Source organism: Festucalex cinctus, chromosome 21 (assembly GCF_051991245.1).
Source record: "Festucalex cinctus isolate MCC-2025b chromosome 21, RoL_Fcin_1.0, whole genome shotgun sequence".
Lineage (NCBI taxonomy): Eukaryota > Metazoa > Chordata > Actinopteri > Syngnathiformes > Syngnathidae > Festucalex > Festucalex cinctus.
The window spans coordinates 1,504,437-1,530,116 of NC_135431.1; the positions used below are offsets into that span (position 1 = coordinate 1,504,437).

General features: G+C 43.3%; 3 protein-coding genes across 6 annotated transcripts in view; 1 reads left to right on the forward strand and 2 right to left on the reverse strand.

The window, feature by feature from the left end:
- On the reverse strand, positions 1-21,110 carry snx9b (sorting nexin 9b). 2 transcript variants are annotated; one of them, XM_077511058.1, is made up of 18 exons: positions 20,101-21,110; positions 18,432-18,518; positions 16,750-16,824; positions 15,072-15,200; positions 12,957-13,116; positions 10,899-11,025; positions 10,218-10,302; positions 9,612-9,737; positions 9,410-9,527; positions 9,192-9,322; positions 3,496-3,599; positions 3,299-3,402; positions 3,124-3,201; positions 2,309-2,385; positions 1,997-2,086; positions 1,290-1,404; positions 1,129-1,220; positions 1-1,039 (listed from the first exon to the last, which is right to left on the reverse strand). In XM_077511058.1, the coding sequence occupies exons 1-18, from the start codon at positions 20,110-20,112 to the stop codon at positions 992-994; spliced, it is 1,758 nt and encodes a 585-aa protein (XP_077367184.1). In that variant the 5' UTR covers positions 20,113-21,110; the 3' UTR covers positions 1-991. The 2 variants fall into 2 exon arrangements, with proteins under 2 accessions (XP_077367184.1, XP_077367183.1); XM_077511057.1 differs by lacking the exon at positions 20,101-21,110 and adding an exon at positions 19,342-19,376.
- Positions 18,460-25,680, reverse strand: part of mrps18a (mitochondrial ribosomal protein S18A) — an 8,048-nt gene continuing 827 nt past the window's right edge. Inside the window, exons 2-7 of one of the 3 annotated variants that reach the window (XM_077511067.1) lie at positions 25,633-25,664; positions 25,099-25,203; positions 24,868-24,991; positions 24,589-24,658; positions 24,333-24,514; positions 18,460-18,518 (exon numbers count right to left, since the gene is read on the reverse strand). In XM_077511067.1, the coding sequence (XP_077367193.1) occupies positions 24,370-24,514; positions 24,589-24,658; positions 24,868-24,991; positions 25,099-25,203; positions 25,633-25,664 (476 nt within the window). In that variant the 3' untranslated portion in view covers positions 18,460-18,518; positions 24,333-24,369. Of the gene's footprint in view, positions 18,519-22,640; positions 23,127-23,478; positions 24,515-24,588; positions 24,659-24,867; positions 24,992-25,098; positions 25,204-25,632; positions 25,665-25,680 lie in introns of those variants that run through there. The other 2 variants (XM_077511066.1, XM_077511065.1) reach the window with 2 other exon arrangements.
- Positions 20,724-24,804, forward strand: rsph9 (radial spoke head component 9). The gene is made up of 5 exons (XM_077511064.1): positions 20,724-21,676; positions 21,750-21,906; positions 22,768-22,897; positions 23,002-23,148; positions 23,222-24,804. The coding sequence occupies exons 1-5, from the start codon at positions 21,450-21,452 to the stop codon at positions 23,380-23,382; spliced, it is 822 nt and encodes a 273-aa protein (XP_077367190.1). The 5' UTR covers positions 20,724-21,449; the 3' UTR covers positions 23,383-24,804.

Below are 25,680 nucleotides of genomic sequence, written 5' to 3' on the forward strand. Positions count from 1 at the left end.
TCTTTGTTAAACAAATCAAACGGCTTTATTTTTGTATTCCTTTACACACAAAATCTCAAAAAGACAAGAAAAGCACCTGATAGAAAGGTGTTGTATATTTATTTATATGTCCTGTACGCTCACCGGCCACTCGATTGGGCGCACACGTACAAATAAGAGCCAACTAAGACGTTTGAAGGTCCGTTTGGACTGAGCAGAACAGAACCTTCAATCTGCCTCATCATCCGCCTCCATTTACTTCCATTGTACGCGTGCGCTCGTGATGCCAGTCAGCGTGCTCATTAAATATGCTTTTGTTTTGTTTTTTACATATACTAGAATCGTATAATCACATGATAGTAAAACAAAGATTGATTGCAAGCGAAAAGCAAAAAGCAAAAGTGCTTGACAGCCTTCATAGAAAAATCGCATTCCATTCGTCTTGAAATGTAAACGTCCTCAAAAAAACGGAATTGGATTGAAGCTCTTTTTTTTTTTTTTTTTCATTTCAACCGAGCAAGGCACAGGAAGGGGCGGAGCTTCCTGTCATCTGAACAGGAAGAAAAAAAGGCGGCGTACACACAAACAAACATTTCCTGTTTCGAGGAATGCGCCGCGGAAAATGCACGCATTCACATCAAAAGGCACAGAATCGTTTCCGTGGTAACTTTGTTGAATTCCAAATTAATTGGATTTTTTTTTTTTTGGTTGTTTGACAAGGCTGGAGAGACACCAATATTTTTCAGTTGTGTAAACTGCGGTCTTGCAAGTTTTGTTCCCGTCACCAGCCCGCGGATCTTAAAAAAAAAAGAAAAAAAAAAAAAAAAAAAAAAAAAGAGGAAGAATAATTGTGTGTCATCATCCGCAATCAGCGCTGGGCTTCTCTGTTTTCAACGGTGTTTAAAGGGGTACAAAAAGCGGCACAAGAGGGATGAAAAGTGAGGGAACAAAAAAGAAGGCAGTTCAAGAGGGAATATTTGTGAAGTTCTTCAGCCGCACCTGACAGTTGCCTTCACATTGTGGTGAACTGACTGTGAGCTTGTCGAAGCTTTGCGGCGATCTGTCGTTCACAGAGAGGAAAAAAAAAAAATGCAATTGCTTTTGGGGCGCTCGACATTTATCCAAAGATGGTCAAAAATTGTGCCTCACCGTCTCGTAAAACTTGACTTGCTCTTCCAGGTAGAGCTGCATGACCCGGTTGTAGTCGTAGATGCGGTTGCTATGGAAGTGGTTCATCTCAGCTGAGGGATTCAAAACGGGTTCAGAGAGGCTGAGGAGAGTCACGAACGAACCAAACGCCTCCCACCTACCTTGTAACGCGTAAGACATGGTGCTGACTCGTTTGGCCATGGTGACTTTTTCCTGAGGGCTAATTTTACTGGTGGCCACCAACTTGTCGCCTTCCTTCACTTTGTCGATGGCGGCCTGCAACGCGGGATGCAAAACAGACATGGAGAAAATCGTTGGTGATTTAAAAAAAAAAAAAAAAGAAATGTAAAGTCAAATTGCTGTTAATTTGAGGATGCTCTGTGTTTAAATGGGTATCTGGATAAAGTTCAGATGCAGGGCTTTTTTTTTTTTAGCAAAAAAAAGACAAAAACAAAAAACAATAAAAAACGTTTTTCTTTCTTCCAAATTATTCCTTTTAATCCCAAAGAATAAAAATGGCATTTGTACAACTTTACTGTCCACTTCCTGCATTCCCAACTATTTACACCAGTAGGGGGAGCCCAGGAGAAGGGGAAAACAAAATCCCCCGGCCATTTCGTGACTGTGGTAAAGTTAAGAAGTCCTCCCAAATGGCGGAACATGTTCAATTTTTTACATCCGTTGATTTTTAAAGAAACATTAGCAGCAATTTTTCTCTGGGTGCAAATCTCACTTGTGCCTTTTCTCTGCATAATTCCTCCCTCATCCCCCAAACATGCCCATTCTGGCCCGAAAGGCTTCACAGCTCACCTGAGCGGTTCACAAGGTCACTTTTGTTTTCCTTTTGTCAAGGTGATGTCTGCCGTACCTTATGGACGCCGATGGTGTCCGGGAAGCATCCCAGCAAACCTTTGTACTCGTTGTTGGTCTCCATGAGGAAGTGCAGGTCCTTCTTGGGCTGCATCGCATCAAAAGACCACATAAACGACACATGCAAAAAAAAAAAAAAACCCGGTGCAACAAGACAAGTGTAAACAGTCAACAGGAAATGGACACCTGAACTTCCTTGAGCATAGAAAAACACAAAAAAGCAAGGACGCAAAATTCAGCAGACTGCTGCCTCGATGTGCATCGCCACTTACACGATGACAGGATGAGAGTCACTCAAACGGACAATTACCTGCTCGGCTACCAACTGCGCGATCTCCTCATACGTCTTCCCTGCGGCCGTCATGGCATCCGTCAGGGTTTCCTCCCCTACAGGAGGGAAATATAGATTATTATTTTTTTACAATACCATTCGAATGCAAAAGTCACTTCCACATGCAACTCAAGTGGCAACGGAAATGCCAAAGGAAGAACTCCTACATACGGTTGCACTTAAAATAACTCCATTTCCAATTTCTACAAATCGTTTTCATTGCTACAGCAGATGACATCGTCGACCAAAATCGCCCTCAACTTGAGCAATCTGATTGGATGCTGGGTACAAGTTTACGACACTGACCTGTATATATGAGTGGATAGCTGAAAGCTCATACAAACGCCCATGCAAGCCGTTCAAGTCACAGGGCGGCCATCTTGTTTGCTGCTTTGAAGACCCCCTTTTTCTTTTAATCGCTCAGTTCCTTAGACCTCAATATTAGATTTGGCAGAGGCATTTTTTTGCTGAACTCCACTTAAAATTCTTTCATGAAAAATGAATACATTTATGGCAAGTTGTAAAATGTCTTAAGTCCTCTTGTTTATATTTAATAAATTGAAAACACCATAAATCGTGTACTGTCTCCAATTTGGATACTGTAAATGAATCGGATCGTCTGGCGAGAAACGTTTCTCGGGAGGAGCAATACGGCGGCCTTGCGACCTCAAAAGTCTTGGCCTATCGGCTATCCAATCACATATATCGATCCAGTGACGTCATGCTCGAATTTCCTGTTGACAAACGCGACAAAGTGGATGCAAGCGTTCACAAAATGGTTTCCTGAAGTTTACCTTGGTATCCGCTGCTGGTGAACACCGAGGACAGGTTCTGGAAGGCTTTCCCGATTCGCTGGTATTCCTTTGGCAGAGCTGAAGAGACCGATCACATTTCACATCACGACTGGTCATCAAATGGCGTCGCTTGGCGCCTTTTTTTTTTCCTTTTCCTTTTCTTTTTGGTACGTACGGCCCGTGCATCGCTTCCAGTGCTCGTGGCCCACCGTGAGGATTTCCTTCACGCCGTCGTCCATGGCTTTGGTGAACCTGCTGAACTGCTCGCATTTGTGCTCCCTTTCGTAGGCAAAAAAAAAAAAAACCGCGCGGTGAGCGTTTTTGCTTGCGTCGCACGGTGTGTCGCTGACGTCTCGCGATTCCGTCACTCACACTTCCAGAGGATCCAAGTCGGCCGCTTCGGGCTCGATGGTGGTGAAGATCATCACGCCCACCGTCTCGTCCTTCTCCGCTTTTCTCTTGCCCGTTTTCCAGTCCTCAAAACATTTCAAGCGCATCGCAGATTATAGCACGTTAGCAGCCAAGCTAACGGCTCATTCGCTAATAAATACATTTGTATTTAATTTTTTAATTATAATTGTTTTATATCGGTTTTTATTTTCACTTGTAGTGATTTATTTACATATTTAGTCATTTATTTTTTATTTTGGCAGTTTTGGTCCATACTGCCAAGTCAAATTGTTATTCAAATGAGGGGGCGGTCTAAACTATAACTAAATTCTCTCACTTATCAGATTACTCTATTAACTGGACAAAATCAACATTATTACCTATTACAGAAAATTCATGGAATCCTACAAGTCAGGATCCACACTACTCCTTTCCTACAGGTAATTTAAAATACTTAGGTGTTAAAATTTCACCTAAGTTAACTGAATTAACTTCTTTAAATTTTTCACCATTATTGGATAGTATCCGTAGTGACCTGGAGCGCTGGAATAATCTTCCGATCTCTTTAATAGGACGGATAGCTACTATAAAAATGAAAGTTTTACCAAAGATTAATTATTTATTTTCAATGATTCCATTTAAACCTACGTCTAACTGGTTCCAATCGCTGGACTCTGCTATCATAAAATTCTATTGGAATAAAAAAAAAGCCAAAATTAGTCTATCTACTCTTCAGGAAAGTAAATCTAAAGGAGGTTTAGAGGCACCAAACTTTATGTACTATTATCTAGCTAATCAACTACAATATCTTGTGCTATGGACACAACCCAACAGAGATACTAACTGTTGGTTGGAATTGGAGCAGAAGGATTGTAATAATCTTAGACTGTCAGATTTACTCTTTATTACAAAATCAATAAGACGACATCATTGTTTTAAAAACCCAATGATAGCCGCCACCCTGACTGCCTGGTGGAAGGCATTAGAAATTACAAACTCCCAATTGGCGCCCTGTGGGCTCTCTCCCATTTGGCATAACCCCGACTTTCAACTTAATAATCAGTCGTTCCATTTAAGCCTATGGGAGCAGAAAGGAATTACACACCTTCATCATCTTTTCTCAGATAATAAGTTTATATCGTATACAAACTTGGTCCAGAAATATGAAATAAAAAAGGGAAATTTCTTACATTATCTGCAAGTTAAAAATATGGTTAAGAAACAAATCCCAACACTTCAGGATACGCTCCAACTGCCTGTCTTAGCTAAAGATATTATAAAGCTTTCTCCAACAACAATAAAGAAAATATCAAAAATATATAAGTTATTTTTATACACAAATAAAACGTATTTACCGACTTTAAAATGGGAAAAAGACTTGTCTATAGTTCCGGAACCAGACTTTTGGACCCAAATCTGTGAAAATGTATTTAAAATGACCAAACAGACAAATTTGCAACTTATCCAATATAAGATACTTCATAGAACATATATTACACAATATATGATGAAAAAAATGGGACTCTCTGACTCCGACATTTGTCTCCAGTGCTCACAAAACACTGCCGATACTTATCTTCATGCTTTATGGTCATGTACTCCAGTGCTGCATTTCTGGACTAAAATCTTGGAAAAGCTCGCTGATATATTAAACTGTAGGCTTCCTTTATCTCCAAGACTGTGTTTACTAGGTGACTTAACAATAACTGAGCTACCATGTAAACAATCTCAATCTATATTTATAGCCCTTACTATTGCTAAAAAAATAATCCTTGTCAATTGGAAAAATAAACAATCTCTAAATATCGACCACTGGTTAAACTTACTAATAAATTATATCTCAATGGAAAAAATCTCTGCCTTAAATAAAAATCAAGTATCAAGATTTAAACAAATATGGTCTATGTACATAGAATATTTTAATCTCAATTTGGCAACTTAATCCTGCCAAGATTCTGCCTGTTAACGAGAGCCACCACATCGTTACAACTTCTGTTTTCGCTGCTCCTGTATTTGGTATTTTGTATCTGATTGTTTTTATTTTTATATAGTCAGGAACCTAGTTGCTGCTAGTGGGCTCGAGCATACCACACTATACGACACTATACTCAATAACTCCTTAAGATCTATTTCTAGTGGGCACTAAGCATCAACACTTGGTGTTACTGCATGCTAATTAGTCAATTTTCTTGACGCCGTCCCCTGTGGTCGGGCGGGGGTGGTTCTGCCCCCCCCCCCCCCGTTGTCTGCTCGGTGGCGGTTGCGTCTTGGCCGCTCCCTGGGCCCCCTGTGGGGTGCGGTGTTGGGGTGCTTCCCCTGGTGCCCGGGGCGGTGCCGTCCCGGCGCGGTCCGCTGCTCCGTGCCCGGCGGCGCGGTTCGGGGTGGGTGGGCCTCCGGTGTGCCCCGTGGTTCCCTCTCCCCTCCCCCTTCCTCCCCCCCGTCGCCTCTCCCTCCTCGCCTCCTCCCGCCCATCCTCCTCTGCCTCCCGGTCCCTTTTCCCTTGTCACCCTCCCTCCTCCTCTCCCCCCCCGCCTCCTGCCCTGCAGCCGCCCTTTCGCCTTCTTGTCGTCTTCTCCCCGCTTCCCCCGCCCCCCCCCCCCTTCCCTGTCTGCCCTGCGGCCCCTCCCCCTCCCTCTCCCTGGGCCTGGGGCTCCCTCCCCGGCCCGGGCGTCGGGCTCCGGGGGCCGGGCGAGGGTTTGGGGCCTGCCCCACTCCGGTATAACTCCTGGCGCCCCGGGCGGGCTCCGGTGGCCGGTGGGCTGTCCGGTAGCCCTGCTGCGCTGGCTGTCCGCCCATTGTGGTGCCGGGTGGATGAGGTGGGGGGCGGCGGGGGGTGGGGGTGCTGGGGGGCGGGCGTGCCACCTACACCCGCCGGGTTGGGTGAGGCCCCGCTGGTCGCTCCTCTTACTCACTTCACTAGCTTGCACTATACACTTTGTAAATATACACATAGGGCACACAACACATTTCTTGGTGGGGTGGGGAAGGGTGGAAACACCGTCTTCACCCTTCAACTCCCCTCCAATTTTAATGCACCTCACGTCCAAGCGGAGGGGTGAGTTGGGGCGGGGAGCCATCAGAGGGGATGGACTGCAGTGCCTGGCAGCGCTGTGGTCCCCCCCATTTGTGTCCCTGCCCCACCACTTTGTCCCTCCATTCCCTTTTTTAATGCACCACACATATACATATTCATTTTTTTGGGGGGGATACGGGTGTGTCGGAGTAGGGGAAATTTTTTCCCTCTGCTCCGACTCACCTGCTCCCAATTTTAATGCACCACACGCACACACTTGTATATACACTGGGTGGGGCCACATTCACGGTGTAAGGGTAGAGCTCGCCAGTCGGCGAGCTGGCGGACTCAGTAACAGGGTTAGGTGTCACTAATACTCTGGCGTGACGACCGGGGCCTCTCCCCACCGGGCTCGGTGTTCTGGTGTTCCGCCTTCTCCCCTGGTGCTTCCTCCTCTGCTTCCCCCCTCCCGCCGCTGTGCAAATCTCGCGCGGCTGGAGGTGGGGTGGGGTGGGCACATCTTCCCTCTCTGCGCTGCTGCCCGGTGCCGGTTTCCGGGGGGGGGTGGGGGGTTCTCGCGGGGGGCCGGGTTCGCGGGGGGGGGGTGGCGGCCGTCGGGGGGGGGCGGCTTGTTTGGGGGGGGGGGGGGAGGTATGGGTGGGTGGGGGGTTGGGTGCTGGGGGTCGGGGTGTGTTCGGGGGTTTGGGGGTCGGGGGTGGTGGGGCCTGGGTCGTGGTGGATGGCGGGTTTGGGTGGGGTGCGGGGGGGTCGTGGGGGGATGGGGGCTGGGGACCGGTGGGGCGCTGTGGGGGCCCGCTGGGCCTCGTTCTGCGGCCTTGGGCTCGGGGGTGTGGGCCGGGGCTGGGGCGGGGGTGTTCCGGGTGTCTGGGTCGGCTCGCCGACCGGTGTCCGCTCGGGTGGCTTGGGGGGTGGCCTTGGTGCTGCCGCGGCCTGGGGATTCCGGGGGGGGGGGGGGGGTGCTCGCTTTGCTGGACCGCGGTTGACGGCTTCTTTCTTTGGTGGTGGTCCTTATGCATGCCAGATCCGTCGCACCAGCATCTACTGAAACTCAACAGAAGTACCCTCTCCCTCCCACAGCCCCTTGAATCAGTTGGTGCTGGTGTCTGTGGTTCTCACTTTGCTTTATCTATCCTTCCCTCCTTCCTCTCTTTAGTTTTTCCTCTGGTCACTTGAGATCTTAATTTATTAGAAGTATGAGGTTTCTGGGGTTGGCATAAGACTCCGGTTTTGTAACCACGCAGGAGGGGTCTTGTTGGGTGCTGGACTTCACTTTGATGGATTGGATGTACTGGCTTCTATTGATCTCACTCTGCCTTATCGATCCTTCCCTCCTTCCTCTCTTTAGTTTTTCCTCTGGGCTCTTGAGATCTCGCTAAATTTGCTGGAATTTAGAGGCTTCCGGGGTTGGCGTAAGACTTTGATTTTGTAATCATGGGGAAGGCAGGAAGTGTTTGGTCGGTGCTGGATGTCACTTTGATTTACCTTTCTTTTCTCTTTATTTCTTTTTTTTTCTGACCTTTTCTCTGGTCTCCTGACCATTTAAATCTCACGACTCTGGCAAGATTCTGAAGTACCTGGTTAAGGCGAAGGGTAATGGGATATTTATAAGGTTTTAGGTGAATGAATGAGTATAAATGTATACGTATTTGCACGCACGCACACGCACGCACGCAAACGCACGCACACATACACAAAAAAAAAAAAAAAAAAAAAAAAAAAAAAAAGAGCAATGATGACAAGACGTTGAATCGGTAAGACTACCGAATGAACAATTCTGAGCTCTTCAAAAAAAAAAAAAAAAAAAAAAAAAAACAAAAAAAAAAAAAAAAAACAAATGAGGGGGCGGTCCTAAGCGTGTCTTTTGGGTCAGAGTGCGCCGTTGCAAACTGCCAGGCTGCCATTGGTCGAGCAGATCGGAAGTCCCGCCATCTTGCAATTGGAGAGCACCGGCAATGGACGACGATCTTGTCCACCGTCACCTCCGCTTGTTGTCGTGTCGTGTCAAGTCGCATGCTTAGGACCGCCCCCTCATTTGAATAACATTTCGACTTGGCGGTATGGATCAAAGCTGCCAAAATTCAAAATAAATGACTAAATAAATAAATATATAAATAAAAGTGAAAATAAAAAGATGTAAAAAAATATAATTCAAAAATTAAATATAAATGTATTTATATATATATTTTTTGTTCTTTTTATTTCCATTTTATTTTTTTGCCACTTTTAGTCATTTATTTATTTAGTTATTTATTTTGAATTTTGGTAGTTTTTGTGCTGTTGAAAAAATACTTAATGAATATGTTCATGCATGAAAGGTATCGTTTGGATTGATAGAAAAAAATATAATTAAAAAATTAAATACAAATATAATGTATATTTCTATATTATTTCTGTTTTGATTTCCACTTGTCGTCATTTATTTATTTTTAATTTTGGTCCTCATATGGACGAGGGTCTTTAATTTTGTAGCTCACTGTAATTACTAACAGATCCCTTTAGATGGCGTTGTTGCATCACTTTGGATTAGACTTTTTTTTCTTCTTTGTTTTGTTTTTGTTTTGCTTTTGAAAACATCCGTCAGCCAATGAGTTCCCGCGTTGTGCACCAAGCGGCGGTAGAAAGCGGAGGCGTCTCGCCGGCGTACCTTCTCATCTTTGTACGTGAGGAAGAGCTGAAAGACTTCGCTGCCGGCGACGACGGGGTGCCTGCACATCCTGCTCATCCAGCCCTGCAGGCGCTCCATCCGCATCTTGATGAACTCTTCCTCAAAGCGCCCTGGCGGCGACGGAAGCTCGTCATCGGCTCGTCCTCCCTTTTGGCTGGCAAACGACGCGACGGGGAGGGGAGGGAGCGCTCACTCACCTGTCACCTGCTTGTCCGGGAGGGAGGGGATGGGGATGGCCGAGCCGAATTTGTCCAGGAGCCTCTCGTACAGCCAATCAAAATGCTTGTATCTGTGATTGACGGGCCGGTTGGTGCTCTGGAAGGGCAACATCGGCTTGCAAAGTTAACGCGCCAAAGCGGGCGCGGCGACGCCCGCGGCACGATCGATCGGCCCGCTTACGTTGGCCGTGATTTGGTACTCGATGTAGCTTTTCAGGCCGTACATCTTGGAGCCTTTCTTGGGATCGGCCACCACACAGTCCAGCTGCGATTCCGGGTAAAGCCACACCGGACCGACCTCTCCCATCTGAAACAAGTACAGACATTCACCAAAACCGCATTCGATTTTAAATGTTCCCAAAGACATATTTATAAGTTGTTGTTGTTTTTTTTTTATACTCGAGCATACAGATGGCTTTGATGCAGCCTCTCAACTGCAAAGAACGGTTGAATAAAATGGTAGTTATTACACAAACGGCCACAGGTGGCAGCAGAGTATAAGAGATCAGTCAGGACCATGTTGGAAAAAAAACCCGCTAAATTCTAAATAGATTTGTGAACAATGATGAAACTTAGCTATATTCTAATGCTAATTAAAGTGAAAAATGGCTGCCAGTCAATGAGTTAAGTAAGATTTTTGAGTGACACAGTCAAGTGCAGAGGCTGCATGTCAACCATTAGCAGAGAGCAACGTCGTCTTTGGAAATGTTCAAATAGCACTCGCGGCTTTTCGGTGAGAGCCCCCCCCCCCCCCCCCACCCCCCCACACACACACACAAGAACGTACATAGATCGGTAGCTTGTCCTTGCCCTTTGCAATCTGCTTGCATAGGAGGTACAACTCGGGTCCAGACTTTGAGAAGCCAGGAAACCTGAAAGGGAAACCGCAACGTGATGACTTGACGCATTCGTACACAATCCAAAGCAAGATTTCCCATAGGAAATAATGTAAATGTCAACAATCCATTCTCAGACTCTCACAACTTTGCAGTATTGCGTCAAAAGGGTTCAACAGTTGAAGCTTTTTAAAGCACTCCAAGTAATAAGAAGCCTCCCGGCCTGCTCGGCGACACTTGAAACAATTTGGGGCAACGACAGCCTGCTAAAAATCAGCCCTTCAAAATGAAAGCAGGCCAGTCAAATAATTCAACCACAGTTATTTTGTTCGATGGTGGCTTATTAAGTAATTGCACTCGAAACGATATGCTTGATTATTGAGTATGACTGTTAAATTAGCCAAGATCGCGTGGTGACGCGGTGTTATTACAGTGCGTACTTTTATTCTGAAGGTCTGACAGGTTTGTACAGTTTGCCGTCTGCGGTAAACACAACTCGTGAAACCCTTCAGATGAACATCAAATACAGAAAATGAATGGCTGACTTGCACTTTTTTCTTTGGTATGAAAAGTAAACAAAATTTAGGCTGAAAAATAAAAAAATAAATCAAGTCCACTAAACAAATCCTTACTTGAGTTTCATCGAGGCATGAGCGCCTCCTCGCTGCATGTGGACGCCGTCCCCAGATTCCGTCTCGCCGTACCCTGCGGCGGACTTGTCGTCCCAGTCGTCGTCCCACTCGTCGTCGTCAGCGGCTCCTGCGGGCGATTTCCACAAAATGGAGGACAACGGAAATGGCGACCGTCGTACTTTTGTCACGTCTGGTAAATTCGCTGCCCGCGCGGGTCTGAAAACGGATTTTCATCAACGTGGTCGTCGCTCAGCTTCACAATTGCTCTCTGGTTTTGATGTTGGTTACGCTTTAGTCCGAAAGTGAGCTCGGACATTCAGCCTGGCTACTTCCTCTTGTACTAATTCATGCACACGCTACTCAAATTGTTAAAGGCGTTTACATCTATGCCCTTGATGTGTCGCCTGGCTTTCATTTTGAATAAAGAAACACTTTTTTTTTTCCCCAGAGATTACAGACGGGAATGCGTGTCAAAGCACACAGAAACTCATCAAAGCCAAAATAACTCAGCATAATTAAGTTGTCGCTTCATGCAAACAATCTGGGCCTCAAGCAATCACATCAATTCAGCAGGAACACAACAACAGGCAAGTTAGGAAACGATTGTTCAATACGGACTTGACATCAACGAGTTGCACAAAAACGATTCAAATTGGAGAAATAAAGACCATCAAGATCATTTCGGCAAAGCTGCAAAAGGATTATTTGGAAAACTGGTGGATTCATTTTCAAAAATATGCCTTGTGAAAATTAAACTGCAATAAATAATAATTTTTAAAAAAATCATCCTGACTTTTTTTTTTTTTTTTTTTTTTACAGATGTGCTGCTTTTAACATCGTGACGTGACGATGATGATATATTGCGACAGTTTTCATATCGCGATATTGCCGGTATCATTACATCCCTGCTGTTAATATGAAGAGCAAAAGTTCAAGTCACATGCTTTTCATATTTGCCCCACCACAAAGAAAAAATGGTGCTGATGGGCACACCATGCATGGGATACCTGTGTAATCAATAAGGTAAGGATAGGGGTAGATGTCTTCAGACACAAAGAAAGAAAGAAAGAAAGAAAGAAAGAGGAAAAGTCTGTTAATTCCGTTGCGCTCTCATTTTTTTTTCCCTTTCACCCAAACGGAGAATTGAGGTCAGGCGTCATTTTGCCTGCTTGACTCATGCGTGAGTCGGTCTTTTTTTCCAGCGCCTGCCTACAAATCACCGCATGCATGCAATATCGGACGGGTCAGACCAGACGACACGCAGCTGCACATTTTTTTTTGTTTTTTGTATATTTCATTTGTGTCAAGTTAGACGGAAAACAAAACACTTCCCTGGGTAGATTTAATCAGTTCATGTGGAAATGCAATCTTCAACGTTTTCATTTTGGGAAGAAATCAATGTTACACTTGCAAGAGCCTGTTCAAAAATACAATAAGACACAAAAATGAATTTTCCTCAGACTTTTTTAAGACAGGGTTGCCTCACCCAGAACTAAAATGACTTTTAATGGCACCTGTTTTTCAATACCCTCCCTTCTTACTTTGACCATCTCCAAACATTTTTGCTTTGTTTATTTTATTTGAACTGAGTCAAATGCCATTTTTAGCAGCTGTCACGGGCCACTGATAAATGGACGACGGGCCGTAGTTTGGACACCCCTGCCGACACCCATTTACTGACCCTAACCTCAACCATAACCTACCTACCTACCAACCATAAACTCTAAAAACAAGTCTTGACCCTGAAAAAGAGGTCTGAACTTGTGGGGACCACCAAAATGTCCCCACAATTTCAAGTCGGTCCCCACAATGGTAGTGAAACCAGGAAAAATATGCACGTGTGGAGCCCCACAATGTAGCAAAAACAAAGTCGCACACAATCACAAACATACTGGGACAAAATTCTGCCATTATGCCACTTTTTTCTTCTTACTGCAGGGCACTCACACACCACCAGGGGTGTGAGCTCCACAGTGCGTCGTCAATCCCTGACCCAAATCACACATTTCAAAACATAAACAAGTGTCTCCTCCATTTATCGCTTAAGCGCGTTCTTACCGGGGCCCTGGTAGGCCTGCGGGTGTCCGGCCCAGGAGTCGCCGGCGGCGGGCGCCTTGCCCGTCTGGGTGCCCTCCGGATTGGACGGCCAGTTGTTGGACGCGGCCGCCGAGTGGTCGGCGCTCCACGTCGACCACGGGTCGTTGCCATTGCTGTCGGCCTGGACGGCAAAAAATAAAAAATAAAAAATAAAAAGTGGGCGACAGATTGACATTTACATTTTCCACCACATTTCATTTCATTTCAACAATTGGCCAATGAGATGGCACGCAGTCGCCAAGCATGCGCCGGAAAAGCCTGGAGGGCCCGGACATGCATCAGAGAGCATTCTTGCCTTTTCCGGGTTGGGATTAACTCAAAAACAAAAAAGGGCTGACCTTCTAGTCAATCAATAACAAGTCCTTACGCACACACGGGGGGGAAAAAAAATTCAGCAGCCATCTTGCGAGCCAAATGGCACGCGGTGTGTTACAGCAGATATAAAAAGTCGACATCACCCTGTTCAATGCCATTGTTTTGTGATTTTTTTTTTTTTAACTTACAAGTCAAATAATTCTAAATCTTTTTCCACAATTTCGCTAACCCTGTGCTTCGCAAATATGTCCTTGCTATTATCATTGTTGGTATTGTCTATTACGACAGTTGATATCTGTTTAAGTCGAGTTCTTACTCCGAGTGTGACGATATATTGATATCGCGATAAACATCCCCATCATGAGCAATTCATTCAGTGAAAAAAATAAATAAATATGTCCCTCACCTTTTATTTAGGGAGTGACATCATATTCTTGGTCATGTCAATTTTATTTTATTTTTAATGATTTGCCTTGTTCTCATTTTTGTATATCACAAAAATCTGGCATTTGAACAGGGCGTGAAAACTTTTTTTTTTTTTTTTACCACCATGGATGTTTTTTTTTTGGGGGGGGGGGGGGGTCCCCCCAGGTAGTTGGTTGTAATTAGGGATGTAACAATATCCAAACATCACGATACAATATTATCACAATATGAAGCTCACGATACGATAACGATCACGATATTGTGGGGATGCTGGCGAAAAAAAGGTAGGTCACAATATTGTAAAAAATAAATCAAGAAATAACTAAAAATAAATCACAATATTGGGTAAAAAAACAAGCTCATACTAAAATAATAATAATAATAATAAATCACAATATTGTGCTTTTGTACACGACAGCATCATAATATCGTAAAAAAAGCTCATACTAACAATAAAATAAATAAAACTCACAATATTGTGCTTTTGTACATTACAGCAATGCATATAAATAACCTACAATCTCTAACAACACTTAATATTGAGGCTAATGCACACATTGACATCCTCCACATATTGACTGTTTACAAGCATATTACGTTCCCCTTCAACTGAACCATTAACGTGAATTTCAAACATTAGAAGGGCCAAAACATGCCTTGTGAAAATTAAACTGCACTAAAAAAATAGCCACCAGAGGGTGCTACAACTGCACAAACGGAAATCAACCTGACTTTTTTTTATTTTTTTTATTTCATGACATGACGACGACGATGTATCGTGGCCGTTATCGTTACATCCCTAGTCGGAATGATTTGCAATGCATTGATAATGAAACCCTAAGATGCTGATTGATACAATCAAAAAAATGAAGAGAGTGTTTCGGGTAATGAAGAGTTAGTGTGTGATCATGCTTTTTCACAGGCAACGGGAGGCGGTCGCCGGCTGGTGCCGCCCTAACAAAAAAACGGAGGGTGCTTTAGGGCTTTTCATGCCACTTGGCCCCCAAGTGGCTGTTACCTCATCAGGGGGAGTAATGTTGGGGGGAACGGGGGTATCAGGCTGGGGGCCGTCCACCTTGAGGGAAGGGAGAGAAGGTGACATCATCATCATCACAAGGTGGTTGACGGGGCGGCAAAGGGAACGCTGCTTGACTCATCCGCTTTCTCGGGCCACATTTGTCCTGACGCAGCGAGTACATTCATTTCCTTGGAACTTCCTGCTACGGCTCATTTCCTCTCGCACGACGGCCAAGTGACACAAGCTGCGCCGCATACGAGTCGCTCGCGTTTGTGCAAAGAAGAGCCAGGCGGCATTTGCAGCGTGGTCGCCATTACCTGCTTTTGTTGCGCGGACGCAGGGGCAAAGGCGTCAAAGAAGGACAGGTCCGAATTGGCGACTTTGGCGGGCGGCGCCGCCGCCGCCGGCGCCGGCGCGGGGAGCGACGGCAGAGGCGACTTGTTGAGCTGCAGAAGAGGGGAAAAACAATTCCAAGTTGAGTCTTTATGACTTTGACAGGTGCATTCCTATGGAGGAAGGCCAAACATCTTCCACGCTGGAAATGAAGACGAGCGACGGCAACCAATCGCATGCACGTGTGCCGGAATAGTCATTAAAATGAAATAACCAAAACATCTCGCAATGTGTATTTATTAGTGTTGTTCCGATGCCGATACTGCATTAAAACAGTGGTAACGGTATCGGTGAGTACTCACAAGTAACATGCCGATACCATTAATTCCAACGCTAACGTCGGATTTTGGATGCAGCATCTTGTGTCACTGATATGTGACATGTTCACTGCATGCCGATCTAAGATATCCTATTGGCCCTTGAATGCTCTGAACCAATGGCAGAACAGCTTTTTCATGTTGAGGAAAAAAAAAAACCTTAAGTATCGGTATCGGCCGATAATGCAAAGCTGGGTATCGGAGTCGGTATCGGGGGTAAAAAAAAACGGTCTTGGAACAACACTAGTTTTTATTTCGGCCATTTTTAGTCGACTATAAATCAAGCATTTTAAGTCTTTATTTTAGTCCAAGAAAACAAACATAATTTTATTCGTTGAGTTTTTACTCAACGTTTTAGTCAGGATGATCATTTAACCCCTATTTTTTTTTCCAGCAGATTATGTTGAACATTTCAGATCTAAAACGACTTCACATCAAATTTTCTCTCATCTTTTTGATGGAAAAAAAACAAAAAAACTTCACAAACACAATGACAGTATATCAACAAGTGGCTACTATGGCTCCATGCTACAAGCTAGTAAATTAGCGGCCAGATTAACATTATAGTTGGATTAATGTTACATAATAATTTACTTTAAAAAAAAAACCAACAACCTTTTTTAAACTCCTGTTTGTCCCACATGTTTGCGCATGTTGCACTAGCTAGCTGCAGATCTGAAAGGGGGCGTGTCACCGTAACAGATTAGCAGAGACGAGATTTGAGAAAATCATATTTTTGTCTCATTTTTGTTCATGAACGGAAATGTCCATCGATTTTAGTCCCATTTTTATGAAGCGAAGTATATTCTCGTCTCGTCGTCATTAGTCGACGGAAAATGCAGACTGATTTATTGTTGAATAAAGAGGGTTTTAGTCTCGTGAAAAAAGTGTTTTTGTTGACTTTTCGCTGACGAAATGAACACCAATAATGTCAAGCATCTTGGAAAAAGAAAGCTACCTTGAAACAAACGATACTGTGACCCGATCTCAAGGCTCGCGTCGCAAGCCTTGACTTTTAACCGACATTTGTGAACGCCGCACAAGAGCCACTTTTTTTTTTTTTTTGTCTGCAGAGGGAATCACATCCTCAATTCGAGCGGCCGGGTCAAACGGATGAGCGGGTACGACACAATCAGCACAAGTCGCATCCTGTTGACATTTCGCTTTCGGCCGGCCGGCCATAGCTACTTGCACTTTTGTGGGCGGTTTTTTTAATTTTTTTTTACAGAATACACTGCAGGATGTGTAACTTTTAGGTGTATGCATGCGTGCGTCTTGCTCTCACCTCGATGTAGTCTTCAGGCACCAGTCCGACCTCCCCTCGCGAGTTCTGTGCTTCAATCCAGCCGCCACCAATGTGCTGTGACCCAAATGAGACGACATTTTGGATCAATCAGTGAATCGTTATTTCCGAACAGTCAACTCTCAGTAATTCTTTATAAATCATTTGCTCCCAAAAACGTTTGATTTTAAATGTGAAGAATCCCAAAGACGTATTTATGTTTTTTTTTTTTTTTTTTTTTAATGCTCGAGCATACAGAAGGCTTTGATGAAGCCCCTCAACTGCAAAGAACAGTTGGAAAAAAAATGGTAGTTTTTACACAAATGGTCGGCAGGTGGCAGCAGAGTATAAGAGATCAACCAGGGCCATGCCATGTCTCATTCGTCATTCAAATGCAACTCATTTAGTCATTCGTTAGCACTTCATAATACAGCGGTCAACATATTCTTACACAAGGCTATTTTAGTTAACTAAAACTAAAATAAAAACCTCCTAAAAATCCTTTTTAAAAAACGAAAATGAACTGAAATGACATTTTATGTTTACAAAACTAACTAAAATTAAGGCAAAAATGTATTTTGTTTTTGTCTTTGGTTATTAATTTCATGCATGAGCCTTTGGGGATGATTTTAAATGTGATTTCAAGTACATTTATTTTGATATGAACTGGAATAAGGACCTTTGAAAGTGTGTCAACACGGAAGTGACGTCATCTAGCAGCAGCCAATAGAAAAGCACCTTCAGATGACATCGCTCCAATGGTGGTTTTAAAATTTTGCGCACAAGTCATAAACACTTTTGAAAAAACAAAAAAACAAAATTTAAACTAAAACTATGGTACCGTAAATTAAAACTAAGCATTTATTAAATAACTAAAACTAACAGAGCCACCCGAAAAACTAATTAAAAGTAACTAAATAAAAAAAAAAAAAAAAAAGTCAGGTTAAAAAAATAAAATAAAAACAAACTAAAATGGCAATTGCAAAACTATAACAACCCTGGTTCACACACGGATGCTAAAATTGCCAGTACATGAAGTCCGAAGTCGATGACGGACTTCCCGTTCCTCGAAGTTGCGCAACTAACGAGTTTTGCAATTGACGTGGTTGTGACAAAAAAAAGTTGAGTCAAAGTTGATGACGTCGTTCATTCAGTACAGCGATACAGATCGGTTTCACGTAAAGACGTATTTTGATGGGCTTTGAACTGAAAAACAAAAACAAGCTGTTATAGGAATCGGCGTGCAGTAGCAGCAGTCGAGTCCAACCTGAACGGCTCAAAACAGACTTTGAAAAGTATGCAAACGCAGCTAAGTGACCTTTGAACTGTTGGCCACCGACGTAATGACATCATGTTTGCTCTGTTCCTTCCTTCCTCCGGGACGTCCATGTTTGTGATGCTCTTGTTTATGCACCCTTGGGAGGAATGTTTGTTTGTTTGTTTGTTTGTTTTGGGACGGTCACTTGAAGTTGTGGCACTGAGTAGAGTTTGTACCGCAACAATAATCTTTTCTCCTTGTGACAAATTACAGGGAGCTCCCCGTTTGTCACGTGGGCTATTTATGAGTATTAGTATTTTTGAAAATTGTGATCGGTGCACCCCTAATTAACCCATCATGTCCAAATCTGCGGTGACTGTCTCGAAAATCTCTCTGTTCCCGGAAGCAAGCTAAGAGGACGGCCCACCTGATTGGTGATGGTGACCGTCTCGCCTTCTTTCACCGACAGCTCATTGTTTCCAGGCTCCGCGGTGAAGTCATATAAAACCTGTGCCTGAGCACAAACACAGACAAGGAAACGCTTATCGTCAGCTTCAGGCATGTCCCTGGAGGCGCCACAACATTAACATATAGCAACAACATGCATGCATGCTGCATCAGAAAGCGCGCTCGACTATCAAACAGGACAAACTAGTTCCTCTTTGCCTGCTTTCCGCTGACTCTTAACGAGGCAGCAGTGTCAAACAAAAACAAGCAAGGGAAAAAAGAAGCAAACCTCAAAAGAAGAGTTACCCATCACGAGGTCATGTAATTTGACTATTCATATTTGCTTGTAGCAAGTCAACACGTTAGCAGTTGAAAGCGGCGTCGTATTTACGTACGTTGCATGCGGGCGGCTGCCGCTTATTCCTGACATACGCTTTCAAACGTTGATCAATACAAGAATAAACTGCACCTTGCAATTCATACAAGCTCTCATAGCGATGAAAGAAAAACGCATAATACACGTTTGAAGATATCAGCTGAAACCGTACAAAGACTGGCAAATGACAATTATGACATCATACACAATTGCGGCACTTAGAAACTCATTTTTCACTTTCCAGATTTTATGGACATGGCTATACAGACGCCACGTGATATTCCAGCCTGGCATGACAGCTTTAGTTTAGAGCGCCTTGTTGTTGGCTGCGAGTGCACCCATGTTAGGGAGATGTGGCAGAAGAGTGAAAAGGGCGAACATTTAATCGTGACTTAAGAGCCAGACTTATTTTATGTACAAGGTGATTTTTTTTTTTTTAATCATTCAAAGATGGCAGATTGTAAACAACACACTTCCCTGTGGTCTGTCAAATTTAGAAAGCATTTATACTCACTCCACAGGGACTTTTCATTTCTAACATACTGCATGTGCAAATGTGCAAACAGTTTTGGCAGGCACTCGTTTCATTTTTCTTTGTTACTGCGATTCTTTTGACGTCATAAAAGTAAATAAATAGGACAGAAGCGGACAGGATTACACAACATGTTTGAAATGGTGGATAAACGTTACACATAGAGTATTATTATGATTATGGCACCTGCTTGTTCAACATCCTTCATGAACACTGCCACTGCTCAAATGTTTGTTTACTTTTTACTTGTGAACTTGCTAACGATTTAACCAGTCTGGGCTCTATTGAATAAACTCGCCACTTCAATTCAACCATTGGTTGCTTATATTCAATTTTCGAAACGAAGGCGTCGGTACATCTAAAAAGAGCAACAGTAGAAAACGTGAGTGAATCGTTAGCTTTAGCGCACTGCATTTCCCAGTATGCACCGCGAGCGGCAAGTGACCCGCACTCTAAAGGTAGTAAAATGTCACAAGACTCTTTCTAATGAGACACATTCCCCCCCCACACACACACACACGTATGGCCAAACATTAGCGTCGCCTACTACTTCCCATCCTCACGAGAAGGCTCACTTTTCGAATCTAAAAATACGTTCACGTCTTTTACGCCTCGCGTCGTAACTTCGACTTTCAAAGTTACTGTCAAGCTAACGTGAGGAAAAAGTGCAACAGTCAGCCAGCCTGGAGGGAACGAAGGCGACTAAAGTTCGAGTCGCCCTGGGAACGTCGCCGAGCTTACCTTCAGTGCCATAGTCGAAGCATTTATCAGTCATTACAAAAGAAAAAGACAAGAAAATGGAAAAATAAAAAAGCGGGGCCCAGCAGTCGGTTTGGAGGCTTTTCCAACACTCAGCTGGGCATTTCCTTTCCTTCCTTCCGCCGCTTTTCTTCTCCGTGACGTCAACAACGGCGGTTCGTGTCGACAACCGCCAACAAAACACTTGGGAAAGGCCAAAGTGGGTTCGGGTGAAGTCGCTACCGAGCTCCGCGTTGGTTCGGGCCGCCCTCAGCTGTGTGACTGTGTATATTATGCGAGTATGCTCGCTGCTGGTAGCGGGGAGGGGAGTGACCCGCAGTCCTGCAACCGCCGAAGGGAAACCGGAAAGGTGGACTCCCATCAAATACGGCCCTACTTCGCTTCCAAAAACATGTCGAAAATATATATTAGATTGTGTCAGCGTGACTTCAGCAAAATTGGTTCACCAATCAGGAAGTGCACAAATTGTTTTCTAAAAATATCAAAACAAAATAAATTAAAAAAAGCAGGTAAAATGACGACAAATCAAATATAAGAGCGGAATATAACGTCTATAAATTATTGATGAATATAAATAAAACGTTGGGTGTTTTCAAATGAAGAAAAAAAAACGACGTAACCGTTCACTGTTCATTTTTTTGTAGGTCAGTGTCGCCCTCAGCTGGCTAAAAGTTGCGTTACAAGTCCAGTCAACAATCTCAAACGTCTTCCAATCAAATAATCAGTTGACTGAAAAATTGAAAACTCCCCTTACTCGGAGGACGAGCAACCTGAGACAAACCAACAACTAGATTTTTGTTTTGGTTAAAGCCGATCTTCCGATTCAAATCGTTTTTTTTATGACACCCCGACTGTAAACACATCCCATAGTTCACTATCAATGCACTCCTACCTCCGTCACAGACACTAATAAATATTAAACTAATTAACAACTATGTCAACTTATTATTACTTTTGAACACCCCCAACTAACTCTCCATCCCTCGTCTTTTGGACGGCGCCGAAATAATTTAAATTTTCGGACTTTCCGTGACGTCACCTCAGCGGCTACGCGCGTACCAATCAAATGGTTTGTTTCAACGTTGCCATGGGAACCCGGAAGTAACGCTCCAGCCGACTCTGTCGGAAAGTGACGGTAAAACTATGACTTAGTTCACAGAAATTTGACTACGACAACAAAGACGAACCATTTGCTAATATTTTGTGGCGAGTGGGTTTACCGAAATTTTTTAACGAACAAACTTCCTGCCCCGGGAGCGTTTGTCTGGCGTGAGCTTAAGCGGGCTAACAACGACCCCGACAGCCACTGTAAACAACAAAAACAACACACGATGGACGCGAATTCGCTGTCCTACTCGTTGGAGCTGGTTGCGGGTAGCGGGTGCATTTTGAACACGGAGCAAAGGGCCGCCCTGCAAACGTCACTGATTATCTTGAAGAAAAACTACAAGTTCAATCGGGTGCTGTTTTGGGGAAAGATACTCGGGTTAAAGGAGCACTATTTCATCGCCCAGGGGAGAAGGGACGACGAGCTGAAGGACACGCAGCATTTCTACAGGTAAACACGCCCATATAAGTATGACTGAAAAGCTGAAAGTTTGCCTAATTTGATTGCGGCGTGGGGCCTCCAGCTTCAACTGCATCGACTGGTTCCTGATCCCCTCCACCACAACAGCAATGATCGAAGACGTGTACAAAACGGCAAAGGGCCGATTCGAAGGCGATCCGTCGTTTGTGTACGAGTCCAGACAAGCAGAAAGACCTGATCCTTCGGCCGAGGAGTCGACAGTGAGTAGCATCCGGAATGATCCCATTTTGATGAGGAAACAGAAAGTGAAAATAGTACCTATGTTCAAATATTTCATAAAAAAAAAAAAAAAAACTTAGGGAAAGTGTTGCATTCACTTGGGAAAAAAAAAGACTATTTTTTTAGGGAGCTTTGTTTTTTTGAGTAATTTTATTATTTTTCTGGTTTTCGGAATATTTTTCTGTCATAAAAAAAATATTCAGGGAAAAAAAAAAAAAAAAACTCCAAAAACAGGGGGGGAAATTACTCCGAAAAACGGGGAAAAACAAAAAAAAACAGGAAAAAAAACTATTCCCAAAAAATAATTCATTTATACGGTATATGTGCAGATGAGACAGGGTGGGTGTTTTTTTTTTTTTTCCTTGTTTAAAAAAAAAAAAAAAAAAAAAAAAAAAAAAGTGACCTCCCTGGCACAACCCCCCACCCCGCCTCTGGCCTTATGTTAATGCTGCATTCGAGGATGGTTGGAAGTCTGAAATATCCGAGTTCAAACCAGGAAGTCCGAGAACGCCCCCTTGAACTCCGAAATTCCACTCGCAAAGTTTTTCTGAATATATATTTTTATTTATTTTTTTTTGACAGAAAAAAATATTTAAACAGAAAAAAATACTCAAAAAAACCCAAAGATCCCCCCAAAAATTAGTCAGAATTTATTTATTTATTTTTTTTCTCAAGTGAATGCTTATGTACCACAATAGCTCTATATAAAACGTAACCTACCATTTTTTTTGACAAAGGAATTCACAATTTGATCAAGCAATATTATACTGGAACTTTGTGGATTGAAAAGCAACAAAAGATGGCTGATACCTACGGTGCACTTCATTTTGTTTTGCGTTCAGACCAAAGTGACGGAGGAGACGCGGCTGGCGGTGACGGTTCACCACATCAACGAGGAAGCTTCCGTGGTGCCGCGGGGCGCCTTCATCAACAGCACGCACGGCGTCGTCCAGATTAATCGCAGCTTTGGCGGTAAAGCGTGGGCGCGTCAAAATCCGCTTTCTTTTTCGCGGGCACCCGAAACGTTGCTCGGCAGAGGACAAACAATGAAAGCGACGTCTGTTCCCCCATTTTAGGGCTCTCTTACACTCAGGCGGGGAAACTTGAACATTTTCTTCACTTTGCTCAGCCCAAGAACCTGAAGAAGAAATCGCTGTTGGAGATGGCCGACTTGAACCCCGCTTTGGACTTTCTGGATCCGCTGAGTGAGGACATTCCAAAAGGTGAGCAAGTACAGTGTAATCATAATAATAATAATAATATTAATATGTGAATTAATTGTTCCAATGGCGTTAGGATCGTGGAGTCTTCAGTTTGAGAGTGCCAACAAAGTGTGCGTGATTCGCAGCCTGCTGTGGTTGGGCCTGACCTTCTACCACGTGCCCATGACGCCACTGCACGGATTCATCTACATCGGCTATGGGACCAAGAATTTAGACCTGCCTTTCATGCTTTAAAACAAAAAAACAAACACGTGGTGCATCGTATGACTAAATGTGTTTGTCTTATTGTTTCATTCAATCTGAATGATTATAAAAACAATGAATACAAAATGAGAGGCTCAACAAACCACATTTTATTTGCCCGCTAACAGTTCATTTAGTCTCCATTTTACAACTGTCAGGGCTGTTTGTTTTTTTTGGGACCAGCTAAATAGATTGGAAGATGGCATATTCATAAAGAAAAACATAATATAAACAGTTTTGTAGCCATCTGCCTAAATTTAGGAAAACATGATGCAAAAAAAAAAAAAAAAAAAAAATGATGAGTATTGGTTGGTTAAATTGGGTAAGTTACTCCAAGTTTTGTTTTTGTAAGTTGGATCAGATAGTACAACGGTGTATTTAGGACCATGTATATTATTTTTTATTTTTAGGGGCAATATTCCAAGAAAAAAAAAACATGCAAATTTGCCACTTTATAATTTTCCCTCGCAATTTGCGAGTTCTTTTCCTCGAAATATCTAACAAATAGGGGTGCACTGATTGATCGGCCCCGATTTCATTCATTTTGGGAGATCGGTGATCGGCCGATCCCTTAAAAATAAACCGATCTTTTCCCATCAGAGATGTGAAAGAAAAGAAAAAAGTCTGCCACTTGTCCTCTTCTGCTGAGATGATTAATAGGATTTTCATTTTGGTTTGAGAGAACGACTTCATGTGCAGTTAAAACAACCCATTTGTATTATTTTGCCGATATTGATCAATGTATTCCAATAAAATAAGATTGGAACACTGAAGGTACCTGTATATATGCTGCTTGTAATGGGGATTTTTTTTTTTTTTTTTTTAAATCAGGGATTGGTGATCGGCCGGAAAATTGTGATCGGTGCACCCCTACTAACAAATATATCTATTTATACGTGGCCCTCAAACACCATCGTAAAATAGTCGATCAGATTCCTCACCCCGATTGAAACGTGCAGTTGAAGCAGCTGGCATCCTTCAGTGTTTCATGTAAAGGATCTTGGGGCCGTAGCGCACGTTGTCCTTGAGCACCAGGCTTCCGACGGGCATCCGTTTCTTGCACCACTTGAGCCCGCGTTTGTAGATGGGCTTGACGGATTTGACCGACCAGCGGGTCAGGTACCTGCAAGAACAGACCGAGACTTGAGTTGGAAGCGCACACCAAACAAAATGGCGTGCGTGTGTGTCGGGCGTCACCTGTTGAAATGCGGTTTGGGCTTTGGGACGTGGCCCTCGGGAAGTCTTGGTCTATGGTTGGGAAGCAAACCTTGGAAACACACACACACAAAAAAAATTTGTTTCCAGGTAGTCTGATAGCATCGAAGACTATCTGTGTTATGTCACCAGTTTTTAACAATGTAGATGTATATTTATGACATCTGTGTACCTAGTAAAGAGCCATGTGGAACCCCACCTGTATCTACTATTTGTAAATATTTGTATGAAAAACACTTCCAAGCCATAATCTAGACACACCTGCTCTGTGAGCCATCTGCACACACACGGCAATCTTGCGATGCTCCTCAGAACAAAGGCCGGTGATTTTTTTGGGCAGCAACCCGCCATCTGACCTGATGAACTGACTCAGCAGCAACACATCCTGTCCAAGTCGTGGACAGAGAAAGAGAAACAAACCATAAAACAATTGGTTTTTTTTTTAAGAGGTGATTTAGTTCTGACCAATCACAGGATATAGATTTAACTTACCGTGTAGTTGTATTTATTCTGCAGATTCCATCTATAGATAGGACACTTGGCGGCGGGGTTTGGCGGCTCAGGTGCCACTGCAGTGTCCAATATTTTTCCTTCAATCTGACAGACGTTTGTTTTGAAATTCATTTGGCACATTTGCAATTGTTAACATGTTCAGCTCGTATGTCTTTGTTGTTCTTCATTGAAAGAGATCTATGCGCTTGGTTCCATTTAATGCATGTATAACCGATTTAAAGTATTTTCTAACATTTTTAGCTCATCCAACTTCGTTTTGAGTTTTTAACACACTTAATGGTACTTTACTAAAATAATCACAAAGTGACAATCTTCACCCTTCAGTACAATTAGCTGGCCAAGTTTATGTTAAAACGCAAAGAAAATACATTTCTCTAAAGTAGTTGGAGTCACTGTAGTTCTGTAACAAAATATAGGTTTAGGACAGCTACATGAATAGCAAATTATTTTTATACGCTTTATACATTGATAAAAAATGAACAGTAAAGTCATTCATATTATGTTTGTACTTACGGTCACAGTTTTGCCCTCACGCTTTTCCACGACTGCAGAAATAAAGGA

Excerpts from the sequence above, each read along its gene's own strand:
- rsph9 (XM_077511064.1), top strand. The coding sequence starts at position 21,450 with ATGGACGCGAATTCGCTGTCCTACTCGTTGGAGCTGGTTGCGGGTAGC. Across the intron at positions 22,898-23,001 it reads GATTAATCGCAGCTTTGGCG|GGCTCTCTTACACTCAGGCG; the intron begins GTAAAGCGTGGG and ends CCCCCATTTTAG. Across the intron at positions 23,149-23,221 it reads GAGTGAGGACATTCCAAAAG|GATCGTGGAGTCTTCAGTTT; the intron begins GTGAGCAAGTAC and ends CAATGGCGTTAG.
- snx9b (XM_077511057.1), bottom strand. The coding sequence starts at position 19,368 with ATGTTAGAAATGAAAAGTCCCTGTGGA. Across the intron at positions 18,519-19,341 it reads AAATGAAAAGTCCCTGTGGA|GCACAGGTTTTATATGACTT; the intron begins GTGAGTATAAAT and ends GTTTGTGCTCAG. Across the intron at positions 2,386-3,123 it reads CACCAGCAGCGGATACCAAG|GGGAGGAAACCCTGACGGAT; the intron begins GTAAACTTCAGG and ends TCCCTCCTGTAG.